General features: G+C 49.6%; 1 protein-coding gene across 1 annotated transcript; it reads left to right on the forward strand.

The window, feature by feature from the left end:
- Positions 1-11,038: 11,038 nt before the first annotated feature.
- On the forward strand, positions 11,039-12,176 carry HMX3 (H6 family homeobox 3). Its single transcript, XM_050305375.1, has 2 exons — positions 11,039-11,354; positions 11,569-12,176. Exons 1-2 carry the CDS (start codon positions 11,039-11,041, stop codon positions 12,174-12,176), a joined length of 924 nt encoding a protein of 307 aa, XP_050161332.1.
- Positions 12,177-15,058: the final 2,882 nt, after the last annotated feature.

Consider the following 15,058-nt stretch of genomic DNA (forward strand, 5'->3'; position numbering starts at 1 on the left):
TTTAATTTAATTTTCTCTTTTACTTTTGAGCAGAATTGAAGGCTGCAATTAGGGTGACCAGCTGGGAGAGGACAGACAAGAAGGAAACTGTAAGACCTCTGAGGACAGATCACTGTAGAGCATTTATTATAAGTAACACCAGCAGGTGAATCTAAAAATAGTGTCTCTGATGCTGAGTGTATATGACTGATATTAAAAATGACTGATTTAAAAGAAAGTGCTTCACCTCTGTTGCCAGCCAGGAAGGTAGGTCTCTAGTATTCTCAGACTTAAATGCTGCCAGTATTTCACGTTAGGATAGTCATAAAGTTAAAGGTTAATAGGCTGTACAAATGACAGAGTTTAAAGGGAAAAAAATGAAGATGGGAAGGTTTCTAGCACTTAGGGAACATTTTAAAATTGAAGCTCCTCTGCCTAATTTAATTTTTCCTATATTCTTTCTCGTGCTGTTGATCATTACTGAAAATATTTCTATTTGCATAAGTGATTTCTCCTTCACTGCCCACCTCCGTTTGCTTTTTGGATCGTCATTACTTCCCACAGTACCTGATGAGTCACAATCCTGTTGCCTGCCCTCAGAGTCTGCTGCTGTGGGAAGGGTGAAATTAAAGCCACAGCCTCGGAGGGAGGATGGGCAGGGAGACCTGGAGCAGGAGGAAGGCTCTTATTTAATTGCAGGCCATTGGAATTGGCAGGTTAAGGGGAAAGGCAAGCCCGTGGATTGCTGGAAGTGGGATTTGGTTGTGGGTGTTTCAGATGAGCTCAACAGCTGCTGTGGGTGGCAGGAGTGTACTGCTGTGTCAGCCTCAGTGGTGTGCACTGTGTTCTCTCAGGCTGGACCTGGAGATTAGAGCTCAGTGGTGAGATTATCATGACTAAGATAAATGCTTTGCACAGACACTGCCAGTTATCACACCTGCTTTTTCGCTGGTGGAGAAAAATTCTCCCTTGGTTTCTGGGTTGGCCTTCCAGAGCAACTGGCAAAGGTCGTGCTTTGCACATCACTCCTCGTGGCACTTCTGGGGCTGAAACTGCAGCAGAGCAAGGCTCTTTGAAGTGTGCTCTTTATTGGGTGGCCCAAATGCTCTTCCCTCCACCTGATCAGCTCCTGCTGACCACAGGAAGATTTAGGGTGGATGAACCTTCTCACAGTGGTCCTTTTTCATCTTGTTCCAAGAACAACTACTACAGGCACCACTGGGCTAAACCACGATAAGTGAAAGCACCTTCCAGACAACATTTACTTTTCCTGCTGTCTTCAGTCCTGTAAGCACCTGACAGTCCATTCCAGGTGCCTCTGAAGTCTGGGTGTGCAGAGGCTTTCCCTGGGTGGAAAATAAAACATCAGGGCACTGCCAGGTTTTGACACCTGGTGCCACACAGGCCTCCACCACTGCCCCTGGCTTTTCTTCCTCTGCGTTCTTCAGCTGACTTCTACTTTTCTGAAAACTGTCCCCGAAAACCTTCTGGGCCTGAGAGATGCTGGAGAAGTCAGATACTCTTGATTTACTGAGCAACAAACAGGTCTGGAATAATATATGGCTGCTGAGCAAAGCCTCCTCCACCCTGGAGCTCAAATGAAATAGAGAAAGGGCCGTGCCTTGGTGTTCCCTCTGGTAATGAATGTTATGCCTTTGCCAGACCTTTGTATCTGCATAGAAAAGTTGTAGGAGAGGATCCATGCAGAGCTGCTTTGAAAACTGGGACATCAAGCTTCACATTCCTTGTGCACACAGATCAAGGGAAAAGCCTGGGAGTCCCTGTGGCAAATGCCTTAAGGATTATTTTTTCTCTTGGTATCCTGCAGAAGTGACCCAAGGCTGCAGTGGAGCTGTTTCATTCTATACAAAAACAAAAACCAACAAAACCAAGCATAGCACATTTTCACAAATTTTTAGGAAATTTCCAGGAACATTGAATGGTGAGGTTGCGTTTTCTTCCTTCTTTCTTCTCTCGATTTTCCACATTCCAGTCCTTGCTTTCTGCTATGCTAATATATCTTCCCAACACTATAAACTAATTTAGCAGAACACGATAGCATTCAAACTCCTGTTTAAAAGATGTGCAGGGGCTGTATTTCTTTTGCATGTGACACTGCAGAGGTCACTTTTTAAATAGTTTCAAAAATTAAAGCAGAGGTAAACTCACCAAAACCCACCAGGTAAACCCAGCATAACCCACCTGCTTCTTCCTTCCTGCAGGGACTAAAATACTGAGTAAAAGAAATTAAAGGACTGGAAGGAGTAAAATGATTGCAGTGCAAGCAGTTTCCCCAAGAGTCTCTTTTAGAATCGCTTGAACGACAAACTTTTTTCAAGCTCTCCAGTAATTAATTTGCAGAGTGTTTTCCTTGTCTTGAAACCATCAGTCACGTGCTGCCTTTGGAATTGGTTGCAGCTCCTCTTTCCATGCTCTGTGATTAACTTTTTGTATCCAAATAAGACCACTGAATATAAGAAGTGTTTTTTATTCTGAGCCTTTGTCTCTGAGGCAGCTTTGCCTCAGAGTTGGCTGGTGGAGCCCTTCATGCCTCTGTCTCAGCAGGTACTTGCACAAGCAGGTCTGTGGAGCCTGTGGAATCGCCCCTGTGCAGAAGTGCTCACCTAAAAGCAAAGGGCCCTTTCTATTTGGCCCTTTGTAATTTCTGGTTCTTCATACATTTTTACAGACAGGCAGAATGGTTATGATGTTCCCAAATAAAAGACAGTTTTCTTCTGAAAAAAGGGGCCATGCCTGAAAGTCGAGTGTGGAAAATGCTGCCTGGAGCCTTTTATTAGCTTCATTCACTCTAATATATCTGCCTTGCACGCCAAGAAAAGTATAAACAAATGGCAGGGTATTGGTTTTTCAATAACAGGGTTTAAGCCAAGGGTATAAAAGGCATATCCTATCGGCCACTATTTATGAAACAATTAATATTGTCAATGTCTTTTCCATCTCCTCCGAGTTACACATATACTGCATAAACTTTGATATATCTCTGGGAAGTACAAAAAATACCATCTGGAGAATAAACAGGGCAATGTGCCAACACTGCTGGAAAGCGAAACGATTCCCACATCTTCTTATAAAATGATATTAAAATAAGATGTGATGCTCTTGAATTTGCCTGTGAACGCTCGGGACACAGCAGACAAAGGGTGCTGCGTTTAGCTTGTAATCTCAGGGTTTGATGCAACTAATTATTTGGTCGTTCAGGAGCTGTTAAAATAGCTAATTCTTCTTTTTTTTTTTTTTTTTTTTCCTCGAGGTTACAGAGATTGGGTCCCCTCTTTCTCCTCGCGAGCACAGAGGGGGCTCCGGCTCTTCACCCTGCTCGGAGCAGCGTCATCCCGGGATGTGCGGAGCACGGGGAGGAGGGTGCAGGATGGGACCCACCGGCCCTAAACCTGCGGGCAGACGCCCCGCACAGTGCCAGCCTGCCCCACGGCTCCCGGCGCTGGCCGCGGTGCTGAAGTGGGGCGGGACGAGCCGGGAAGCAAACCCCGTTCCTTGCTGGATGAGTGTTTATTAGCATCGTTGTAATGACGTTAGAAATTATTCTCCGCGAATTCAGGTTCAAAACCCGTTCCCAGACGAAAGCAAAGACCTTTTTTGGCGTAGCCCAAGTTTTCCAGCTGAATATCATCGTGGCAGCTCTGCATCCCTGCTTTAATCGCCTCCCCTTGCCCTTGTTTGTCACCTGAAAATAACAGAGCTGCTTATCAATAACCCTCAGTGTGTCACGCTGCTGCGGAGCATTCCAATCAATATATTATCATTTCAGAGCTTGATTATGAAGGTGAAGGGCATTTTCAAGGGCATCTGGAAATTCTGATCAGTGCTCCGCAATCTCTGATCAGCCTCAGTGCTTTTTGCAAGAATAAAATCAGAAGCTCTAACCAGAGAGACAGCGCCTTACCCTCTCATTCAGAGCAGCCCTTGCTGCCAATAAACAACCAAACAAGAAGCAGAGGTGTCATTCACAGGTTTGCCCTCGAGTCTTTTAGCGTTTCCTCTATTCCTCACTCCATTGCAGCTCTCAAGCACAGCAATACATAACAAACTTCTCATGGCAGCATGACGTGTGCTGTATATGATTTTCCTGACTGGAATATCGAAGTAACAGTGATCTAAAGAAATGGAAATATATTATAAGGAGGGTTTTTTTGGGGGGGTTGTTTTGGTTGGGTTTGTTTTGGTTGGTTTTGCTGTGGGGTTTTGTTTTTTTTTTTTAATGACAGCATTACATAAGCAACTTAGATTTCATACTCTGGGGATGACAGCACATGGCAAGAATACATATCAGGCTGCTGAGGAAAAACACCTAATGCTTGTTTACTATGCTAAAAGTATTATTTTGTCAACTCAATTGCTCTGTAGATACCAAACAGTATTTAAATATGTTGCATTTCATGCCTGTGCCAAGCTGAAATTGTTCCACTATCTGTCATACATGGTACTTTATTATTATTTGCCTTACCTGCCACCTTGAACCAGGTGTTCAATTGTACACAGTCCCCTTTATTTTTTTTTCCTGATATTATTCATAGATCCTTAGTGACATGACAAAAACCTGCTGTTGTAAAATGAGGTGAAAAAGTCCTCTTTGGTCGTGCCTTGTTAGTGCTTCATGATTGCTTCTCATATCTCTGTGTGAGGAAGGAGTTTCATGCCAACATTCCAGAGTGCAAGAAAGATCCTTGTGGTCTAATGCCAAAGGGAATCTCCTGCTGTGCAGAAAACTGGTGTAACCACAGTGGTTTTGATGGTGAGGAAGATGAGTATCAGAAGTTTTGCACAACAGGGCATTTAATCCTTCTACTGCTCTCCACAAGCATTGCTTTCATTAAGTTAATTACTGATGAATCCCTAGTATATATTGCTAGTGTTTAACTAAAATACATGAAAAATATTTTCTATGTAATGCTTACCCTTCTAATAGATCTCCAGGTTTTCAACCATGAAAAAAAAAAAAAAGAGAAGCAATGTAAAAAAAAAACCACACCAAACACCAAAACAAACAAACAAAAACCAACCAACAAACAAAGATATAAATGTCGAGCTGTGAGTCAAAGAAGGACAATTTGGAGTTTGTCTTTGGAGGAAAGAATTTTTGCCCAGTTGCAGTAATTTCTTGGCCTCTGATGTTTTGTTTTTATAAGGTGGATTTGAGCACTTATATCAATATAGAGAGATAAATAAGCAACCTCGTTGCCTAGGATAAGGTTTTCCCTGGAATGTACAGAGACATTATGTGGGAAAAAAGGCCAGAAATCTTCTTTTCTCTGTTCTGTTTTGCAGAACTGGCAGAACAGGGTCTGTGCACCACAGGAGCGATGAGAGGACCTGAGCTGTCTGTTTATCTGAGGACAAGATGTCCTGAGGATGCCCCAGCCAAAAGAGGTGGAAGGAGGCTCCTGAGGTGTGTGCATCACTTTGGCTTCTTGGGATTCCTTAAAACACTGAGCTTCCCTGAGGAGTAGCCTTCCCAGGGGACTGGCAGGCAAGACAGAGTCGTTAATAAGTGCACAGCACACTGAGGTTTTGACAAAGCAGCTCCGTGGAAGCACCAAATGACCCAATCATTCATTTATTTTGCAAAACCACAAGCTATTTTGGCGATCTGCTGACTCAGAACAAGCTGGTTCAGGCTGTCATGCCATTTACAGCCAAAATTCTTAGGGAAATTCAGGTGATCTCAGGGTCTTTTGATAAAATTCAAAACCCAGCTCCTGTTCAGTATGCATCTTCAGCATAACTGTTGTGCAATTGCCAAGGATCTGTGACATGAACATAAGAGTCTTTATAAGCAGCTGATTTTTGAGTCAATGGGCTGTAACACTTTTGAAATCAATGATTATTTAAGAACTCCTAAAACTGCACATTATCTAGCTGCCCTGCACACAAACATTGGATCTGCTCTGCTCTCTGTTGGCTCTCTGCAAATGGACAGTTTGGATCTGAGATGTGAAGGCTGAGTGTGGGTTTTAACACCTCTTTTCTAGCCAGGCCATTCACCACACAGCTCTGCAGAAATGTTCTATTTCAGTAGGAACTGGAAATACTCAGAGCTTTTCAGGTGTGGTGCCAGGATTTTTTTTGGTGGATTTTAATAAATGAGCTGTTTATGGCCACAAACAGATCTACTTATTTCAAATTTCACCAGTCCCGATGTCTGCCTAGCTTTGGGTTTGATTTTGGGGCGTAGAAGCTGCAAAGCCACCCCCTACCCATTGTTCTCTGGGTATTTCTGTCCTGAAATTTTCGAAATGTTTCTGTCCTGGAATATTTTGAAACTGGCAGGGTGAGCTACAGTAAAGCTTATGTTTGGATGAGATGTTAAAGAACAGCACATGCTCTGCCTTCAAATCTTCCCATGGTGCTTTTCACAAAGGATTTCCTCCAGTGTATCGTCTGACCTCCATTCTGTGAGTTCACCTGTGGCAGTGACAAGCTGTACACACATGACTAATATCAAGATGATTAAACCTGCCAGAAATCAGACCAGTGGGCAAGTCAAAATGACAAAAGCAGGGGACATGTTGTGTGAGTTTGTGATGACATCAGAGCATCATATCACATTATACAGAGCACGTGTGTGGTGCTGCGTGAGATAAAGGCTGCGCTTAGATTGCATCATCTGCCCATCAGTTCTGCCCCCGTGGATTTATTCCAAATTACACGGAATTTGCAGCAGCGCTGGGTTCACAAAAATATCACAACCTAGAAATTTTTCCCCTTTCCGGTAAAAATAATGTTTCTGTGAGTCAGACACAGGACTGTGATGAGTCTCAGAAACAAAAATCCCCTAAGCTGAACAACCTGCTTTCTTGAAGTGCTGTAAGATTCTAATATTTGTCAGAGAGGACTCTCAGCTTGCCAGGAAGCCACTGGAAAAGAGAGACTAACAAAGCCTTCCATTTAAAGGCACAAAAATGCCATTGTGAGGCATAATAAGGGAACAACTTTAACTGTTCCAAAATACCTCTCAACCCACACACGTCACATACCCCCTGATCCACTCAGCCTGGTGAAACCTGAGACAGGCTACAAAGCACAACTCCCTTGTAGTTTTTCCAGTCTTGAATAAAACATCCTTATCAAATACATCCTGCAAAGAGGCATTCCTTATGATGGGAAAGTAGCATCCCTCTTCTGGGTAACCTCTGTTTCCAGTCATGCCTTTCAGAAGCAGCAATTGAAAGAATGACAGAGAAATGCCTTGTTTCTGATTAACTCAGATTTTGGGAAGGCACCGGTAATCTGGCAAGATTTGCAGTAGGAAGAGGAGAGCTACTGACAACGGCTCAAACCCTACAGCAGCTAATCTCTGGCATTCCCAAAATTGTGCTTATCTGCCTGGAGAGCAGATAAAATCTGGTGGGGGGAGAATTCATTTTGATTGCCTGGGAAGGGAGTGTTTCTGTGTGGGGCAAGCTGTTAACTGTGTTCTCATCCCTTTTTTTTTTTTTCCCCTCTCCTCCTCAGCATCTAAAGCCTGATGCAAGGAGGTGCTTCAGCACTTCCCTGTGGAAGAATGAGCAGGTAACACCAGCAGGCTGCCAGGCAGGGCTTTTGGGAGCTCATCTAAGTGTGGGAACCACAGAATCACGCCACACAGGTTCGTGCTTGAGCCTAGCAAGAGTGCAGCTCTTTAGAAAAATAATGAAAAAGAAGAGGCAGTGCCGAGACAGGATAAATAAGGGGATAAATCACTTTGCAATACAATACAGCCAAAACCCGAAAATAAACAATTACTTTGAATCATATCAAGGACCTATCACAAGCATCACATTTATACAATTGATCCATGTGTAAATTAGCCAATTAATTCTGAATTGGAACGCTAATGAAATAATAATTATCTGTTTACAATGGAATGGTAGGAGCGCAGGTCTAGAAACAGAAATAAAGAAAGACTGCAGCAAAATCCACTCAGCTCCATCACCAGTGGGCATGGGGGGGGATGGTCAATACCAGTCTTTAATATCCAGATGTTGCTGGGGAGGGGAATAAATAAAATACATAAATATGTGAGAAACCTATGGACCCTAAATGATAGAGATGTAGAAAGGCTCTTTTAAAGCACTGCAAGGTTTTTTTGTTTGGTTGATTTGGTTTTTTTGTAATAAAGAATTGCAAAGTGGGAATTTCTTTTAACATTTCCAGAGGCTGGTTTGATTTTTCATCCTTGCTTAGTTTTCTACCAGGAGTTGTTTGCCCTGAGGGACTCCAAACGGATTAAGACCTCATAATTACCAAAGCAGTGAAAGATGGATGGAAAAGGGTGGGAGTTTCAGTACAGAATTATTTTGGTGGCTCATATCTAAATAAAATCTTCACTGAGATGGAGAATAAGTTCTATAAGAACTTTGCACCCTTGGTTTTCCATGTAAGACCTGCAAACAGATAGCACAGAGCTTTAACCCAGGAGCTCAAGTTAAGTGTCTATGGACTGGTTTCTATATAAAAACTATTTTGTGTCGCTTTTTTCTTTTTTTTCTATACACATTACACCAGAGTTGAGGAGTGTTCCCAGAGAAATAGCATTTCTTTGAAAAATTTCTGTTGATATTTACTTTGCCTGGTGCCTTTATGTTGTTAACAAGAGCAGAAACAAGAAATAGTTCTTAATAAAACCAGAATATTTCTGTAAACTAATAATTGCTGAGCCCCATCCTCAAGATGTGACAAAGGTACATGAGATACCAGGTCTATTGCAGCCAAAAATGTTACATTACTCTATATAAATATTCCCTCTATTTGTAGCCCCAAGTGTTCAGGGGAAGAAGTACTCCTGGGGATACCTTGCAAGCATTAATACCACTGAGAAGTTTGACTCAGATAAAAGATGTCTTGTTTCAAATTGCCCAGTGGGTGTCTTTAAAAGGAATTGGCAGGAGAAATCACATTTGATTAGAGTATTAAAATACTTAAATGGAGAGATTGTTGCATGTATGTACATGTAAAAATAACTCAGTCCACAGCTCTGCATTCTTTCTTTCCTTCCTCCTTCCCCTTTCCTTCGCCTTTCTTTTTTCCTTCCCCTTTTTTCCTTCCTTTCCTTTCCTTTCCTTTCCTTTCCTTTCCTTTCCTTTCCTTTCCTTTCCTTTCCTTTCCTTTCCTTTCCTTTCCTTTCCTTTCCTTTCCTTTCCTTTCCTTTCCTTTCCTTTCCTTTCCTTTCCTTCCCTTCCCTTCCCTTCCCTTCCCTTCCTTCCTTTCCCTTCCTTCCCTTCCTTCCTTCCCTTCCTTCCCTTCCCTTCCCTTTCCTTCCCTCTTCCTTCCCTTCCCTTCCCTTCCCTTCCCTTCCCTTCCCTTCCTTCCCTTCCTTCCCTTCCCTTCCCTTCCTTCCCTTCCCTTCCCTTCCCTTCCCCTTCCCTTCCCTTTCCTTCCTTCCCTTCCCTTCCCTTCCCTTCCCTTTCCCTTTTTCCTTTTCTTTCCCTTTCTCCTTTTCTTTCCCTTTCTCCTTTTCTTCTTTCTCCTTTTCTTTCTCCTTTCCTATGCCTTGCCTTCCTTTTTCCCTTCTTTTCCCCTTTTCTTTTCCCCTTCCTTTTTCCTTTCCCTTCTCCCTTCCCTTCCCTTTCCAACGGGGGCCCCACCTGCTCCCCGCGGGCAGTTCGCGGCATCACCGCCGTGCCGGGGGTCTCGTCGCGGCTCCCGGGGCCCAGAGCCGCCTCTTCCCGGTGTCCCGGGATGTGCCGTGCGGTGCGGGGGATGCTCCGGGACCGCCCGGCCCGGGACGCGGGGCCCTCCCAGGGCCGGTAGGGGGCGCCCTGTGCCCGGACCCGGGGAACAGGGATGGATCCCGGGAATGGACCCCGGGAGCGGCGGGGATGGACCCCGGGAACGGCCGGGATGGATGCCGGGAACGGCCGGGATGGATCACGGGAACGGCCAGGTGGATGTGGGAAATTGCCAGGATGGATCCCTGGAGTGGGGATGGATCCCGGGAGCAGCAGGGATGGACCCCAGGAGCACCCTATAACCGGACCCCGGGAGCACCCCGTGCCCGGACCCCGGGAGCGGCGGGGATGGACCCCGGGAGCGGCCGGGCCGGGCCGTGCCCTGGAGCACCGCGGCCGCTCCCGGGCCGTGTCCGCTGCCACCCCTCCGCCGCGGGCTCGACGTGTCCCACTGCCCGCTCTCGCTGCCGGGGACCGAAGGGCGCGGCGGGGATGCCCGGGAAGGAGGGCACCGTCGGGGGGAGAACCCTGCCGCCGCCCCGCAGCCTCCGCCCCGCAGCCGTCCGCAAAGTCATTTGTGCCCAGCGCAGGGGTGTCCCGGTGCCCCGATATCCCGGTGCCCGGACATCCCGGGGCCCCGACATCCCGGCGGGGCCTGGCCCGGCCCGCCGCCCCCCCTGCGGCGCGGGCGGCTTTTGTTGCCGTCGGTGCGGGGCGGGGGCGCGGGGGCGGCGCGGGCGGGGCGGGCGCGGTTTTGAGGCAGGAGCGGCTCGTCCCGAGCCATTCGCCTCCCGCCGCGCTCCCTGCGCCCAGCCGGTCCCTTTGTGCCGCCGGCCCGGCCCCGCTCGCCGCCTCATTGGACTCTGCATCGCCGGGGACGGGCGGTCGGGCGGTCGCCGCCTCCGGGCACGGCGGCGCGTCGGGGCGGGGAGGGGGCCGGGTCCGCGGCGGCTGCGGGGCAGGGGCTGCGCGGAGCCCTCTCCTCCCGCCGCCTCCCGCCTGATCCCATTCGCCTTTGTGCGCGCCCAATCGCCGCGTGCTCCCCGCGCGGAGCGGGGATGACATTTTGATTTCATCATTAGCATCCGGCGCCAGGTTGACGCAGCAGCAGCGGCGGCGGCGGCGGAGGCGGCGGCGGCGGCAGCGACGACCCCGGCTCTCCGCCTGCCCGCAGCAGCGCCCCGGTGCCGCGGGCTGCGCGGGTCCCCCCGGCCCCCCGTCCTGCCGCCCCCCCATGCGAGGGGCCCCGGCCGGCCCCGCCGCCGCGCTCCCACGCCGCCCCTCCGCTCCCGTCCCCCGCGCCGCCGGGAGCCGCCACCTGCGCGCCGGGCTGCGGGGCCAGCGGCGGGCAGGAGCCGGGCGGGCACCGGAGGATGCCGGAGACCGGGCAGGAGCCACCCAGCGCCCCGCCGCCTCCCCCCAAGGAGTCCTTCTACATCAAGAACCTGCTCAACGGCGGCCCCCCCAAGGCGCCCCCCAAGCAGCCGCGGGCGCTGTTCGCCCCCTCGGGCAAGGCGGCGGTGGACGGCGCCGGCTTCGCCCTCTCGCAGGTGGGAGACCTCGCCTTCCCCCGCTTCGAGATCCCGGCGCCGCGCTTCGCCCTGAGCGCGCACTGCCTGGAGCGCGCCCAGACCTGGTGGTACCCGTACGCCCTGACGCCGGCCGGAGCCCACCTGCCCCGCACCGAAGGTACCGCTCCCCGCAACTCCCTTCCCTCCCTCCCCGGCGGGGCGGCCGCGGTGGGCACCACGGGGGGGTGAAGCTGCCGGCGGGGCGACGCGGGGTCCCCGGCCGGCTCGTCCCGTTTTTCCCCCGACGGGACGCGGGGGCCGGGTGGTGAAGGTGTCTCTTTTTTGTCCCTTATCCCTCCCTCTTCATCCCCCGCTTCGTCCTTCCCATCCAGCCGCAGAGAAATCCCTGCTGAGGGACTCGTCCCCCGCCTCGGGCACCGACCGGGACTCCCCGGAGCCGCTGCTGAAGGCGGAGGGGGAGCAGAAGGAGCTGGACTCCAAGAGCCCCGACGAGATCGTCCTGGAGGAGAGCGACTCCGAGGAGGCGAAGAAGGAGGGAGGCGCGGAGGACTGGAAGAAGCGGGAGGAGAGCCCGGAGAAGAAGCCGTGCCGCAAGAAGAAGACGCGCACGGTGTTCAGCCGCAGCCAGGTCTTCCAGCTGGAGTCCACCTTCGACATGAAGCGCTACCTGAGCAGCTCGGAGCGGGCCGGCCTGGCCGCCTCCCTCCACCTGACAGAGACCCAGGTGAAGATCTGGTTCCAGAACCGCCGCAACAAGTGGAAGCGGCAGCTGGCGGCCGAGCTGGAGGCGGCCAACCTCAGCCACGCGGCCGCGCAGCGCATCGTCCGCGTCCCCATCCTGTACCACGAGAACTCGGGCGCGGAGGGGGGCGCGGGGGGCGGCGGAGCCCCCGGCACGCAGCCCCTGCTCACCTTCCCTCACCCCGTCTACTATTCCCACCCCGTGGTCACCTCCGTGCCGCTCCTGCGGCCCGTCTGAGCCCGCCCGCCGCTGCGCGGAGGGGCGCGGAGAGGCGCGCAAGGCACCCGCCCGCTTGTAAGTACTCCAGCCCTTCGTGCGACCCACCCGGCCGGCGTCTGCGGAGCACGGGGTTTGGGTGGAGAGAGGTGCGGAGGTGGGGGGGACCCCTCGGCGTGTGTGGTGTTAGGAGGAAAGTCACAAAAATCTAGGGGGGGAAAAAAAAAAAAAGAAAAAAAGAAAATGGGGGGAGGGAAAGGAAAACGAGGAAAACGAAAGCGGGAACTTGTAGAGAACCCTGGAGCTGTCACACCTTTTGTAAACGTGGATGAAAACCGCGATGGTCTCTGTGGCTTTTAGTTTTATTTTTGTAAAAAAAAAAAAAAAAAAAAAAAGAAAGGGGAAAAAAGTGGGGAAAAATAATAAAAAAAGGGGGAAAAGAAAGGATTAATAATAAAAAAAGGAATGATCCCAGGCCACTCCTCGAGATTTGCCAAACGCTAACGGGAAGCTGAATTTCTGTTCCTTTCGGACCTCTCCTTCTGCCTCCAAATAATTGTTCAGGCTCCTGATCCTGTCGTGACTCAAACTTCATCGACCACGGCTTTTCATTTAAGCAGACCTTTGCCTCTTTGCTTGCCCACCTTTTGTACCTTTCTGTTTCTGTCATGGGGACTTTTACGAGCAAGAAATACAGCCTCAAAGTGAACGGTTAACTATGCCCGCACGCTTTGAGTGACCCTTATTTATTATCGTTTACTTAGCCATTTTTAATTCTTGTTTATAATTCTTGTTTTCCTAGCTGTCAGGTTGTTTTGGGGTTTTTTTTCCTTGTAAAGTTATTTCGGTATTTTGGGGAGAAAAAAAATCTGTACCCTTTTGCTTTCTTTTGTAACACTAATTATTATTATTATTATTATTAATATTATTGTACTTTTGAACTGTGCAATATTGTACGATGATTCTTAAAGCACTGCTTTTATTTGAATGGTGAGGAAAGGGGTTTTAGCATTGTAAAACTGCATTCGTTCATGTTGTACAAACATAAAAAGAATTAAGAGTGAAGGAAAGTGAGAAGAGAGGAGCAAGGCATGGGAATTAACATCAACCTGGCTTATGCGAATAAAATAAGGGAGATTCGGTGAGCTGGGCGCTTTAAGTGAAGGACAATCAACTTTAGGGTAATTTTAATTTATTTGATATGATGTACAGTTTTCTTCTAAAGTCCATTGAGTATGTGGATTTTAATAGGCAGAAATCAAGTGAGGAGTGGACACCTCTAGTCTCTCTCTGTCTTAGTCTCTACTCACCTGTTGTCTGACAATTGTTTGCTGTCTTCCCAAGGGTTTGGGTTGGTTGGTTCCTTTTCCTTATTTTATTTTAAATTTTGTTTTCCCCTTTCGGTTGTACTCTCTGCCCTCTCGCTTTCTGTTAGGGATCGGTCCTATTTTTAAAACAGCCTATGTTGTTATAAACTTAATGTTGTGGTGGAAAAAAAAAATCAATAAAACCCGTTCCTTATCATTTTTTTAAGTGTGGTTTTGGATGAGGAAAAAAAAAAAAAAAAGAGAGAGAGAGAGAATATAAGCAACGACGACAAATAATAATAAAAAGAAATAAACAAAAAGTAACCCAGGGGTTTTCTGGGAGCGCTGCCGGCCCTGCTCGGGGTGCGGGGGGCCAGGGCACGGAGCCGCCCCTGCCGGGAATCCTTGGAGCGGGTGTCCAGAGGCCCCTCCGATGGGAAGCGGATCGGGGATGGAGGGGGGAACCTCTCCCACCTCCGGCGAGTCGGTAACCCCGAGCGAAGGGTCGCAGACTCCCAGGGAGCTCCCAGGGACGGGGGCGGGCGAGGGGGGGTCCCTTCCCACGGGAGGGTCTCCTCCCCTTCCCGGGGGCTTCCCCTGAACTTCTGGCCACCCCTTTCTCTGCATCCCCCCCGATACTGCCCTTCCCTTCTCCCCCCTCCTCCGGGGGCTGCCGCAAGGTGTCCAACCCCCTCGGGCTGCGCCCTCTGCCCACGGCCGGAGCCGTCACGCGTGTTAATACCCCCGGCAGGGTTATTTGGAGATAGGATCGCTCTCCGCTTCCCGCAGATTGGCCCGAATCGACGTGTTGATAGCGCCGAGGGCAGGATTTCGGGCCAAAGAAATCAAAATAAAACTCAGCGTTGCGAAAAGATAATCCTGCGTTTTCTTTTCGTTTGGGATAAAAACCCCGGCAATGGGTCATAAATGAAAAATAAACAGAGTTTCGGAGTCAAAATACGGTGCTGGCTGTGTCGCCTACAAACAGAGCGATGCCTTTGCTGTTTGCAGTACCAACTTTGGGACAAGTCGCTTGCAGTCCATTAAAAATATTGTTGTCATAGTAAATAGGTCCTTCCATTTTACAGCGCGGCAGCACGATGTTATCAAACGGCAAGGAAAAAAAGCTCATTTATTTCTGGTCAGTGCCCAGAAAACGATTCCGGACCCTCCCGGCCCTTCTCCAGCCGAGGAAGAAGCCCTTGGAGACCAGCGCGGCCCCGGCCCCGCAGAGCGCCCTTTGCGCGGGTGCGGGCAGCAGCGGGCACCGGCCCGTCCTACCTGTCCCGGACTGCCAAGGCCATTTCCCTGGAGAATGATGGGGTTGATGGAGTTAGGTAGGATTTTTTTTTTTTTTTAATTAGGGGAAAAAAAAAGAAGAAGCAAAAAAAAAAATCTAACCAGATTCCAGCTTTCCTGCTTCCCGCTGCCCTCGCACACCGCGGCATCGACAGCAGACGGATGCTGTGAAACTGCTCAGTGAAGTTGGGCGGGGGGTCGAGGGCCTGTGAGCCCGGCTCGCTGCCCCCCGAGCCGCCCCTCTCCCGCAGCCGGGATTTCTACACACCCGGCCGGGAGGGATCCCTCGGAGTGGGA

The sequence above is a fragment of the Myiozetetes cayanensis genome, unplaced genomic scaffold, assembly GCF_022539395.1.
Source record: "Myiozetetes cayanensis isolate MyiCay16 unplaced genomic scaffold, myiCay2020 scf10, whole genome shotgun sequence".
NCBI lineage: Eukaryota > Metazoa > Chordata > Aves > Passeriformes > Tyrannidae > Myiozetetes > Myiozetetes cayanensis.

Excerpts from the sequence above, each read along its gene's own strand:
- HMX3 (XM_050305375.1), top strand. The coding sequence starts at position 11,039 with ATGCCGGAGACCGGGCAGGAGCCACCCAGCGCCCCGCCGCCTCCCCCC. Across the intron at positions 11,355-11,568 it reads CCACCTGCCCCGCACCGAAG|CCGCAGAGAAATCCCTGCTG; the intron begins GTACCGCTCCCC and ends CTTCCCATCCAG.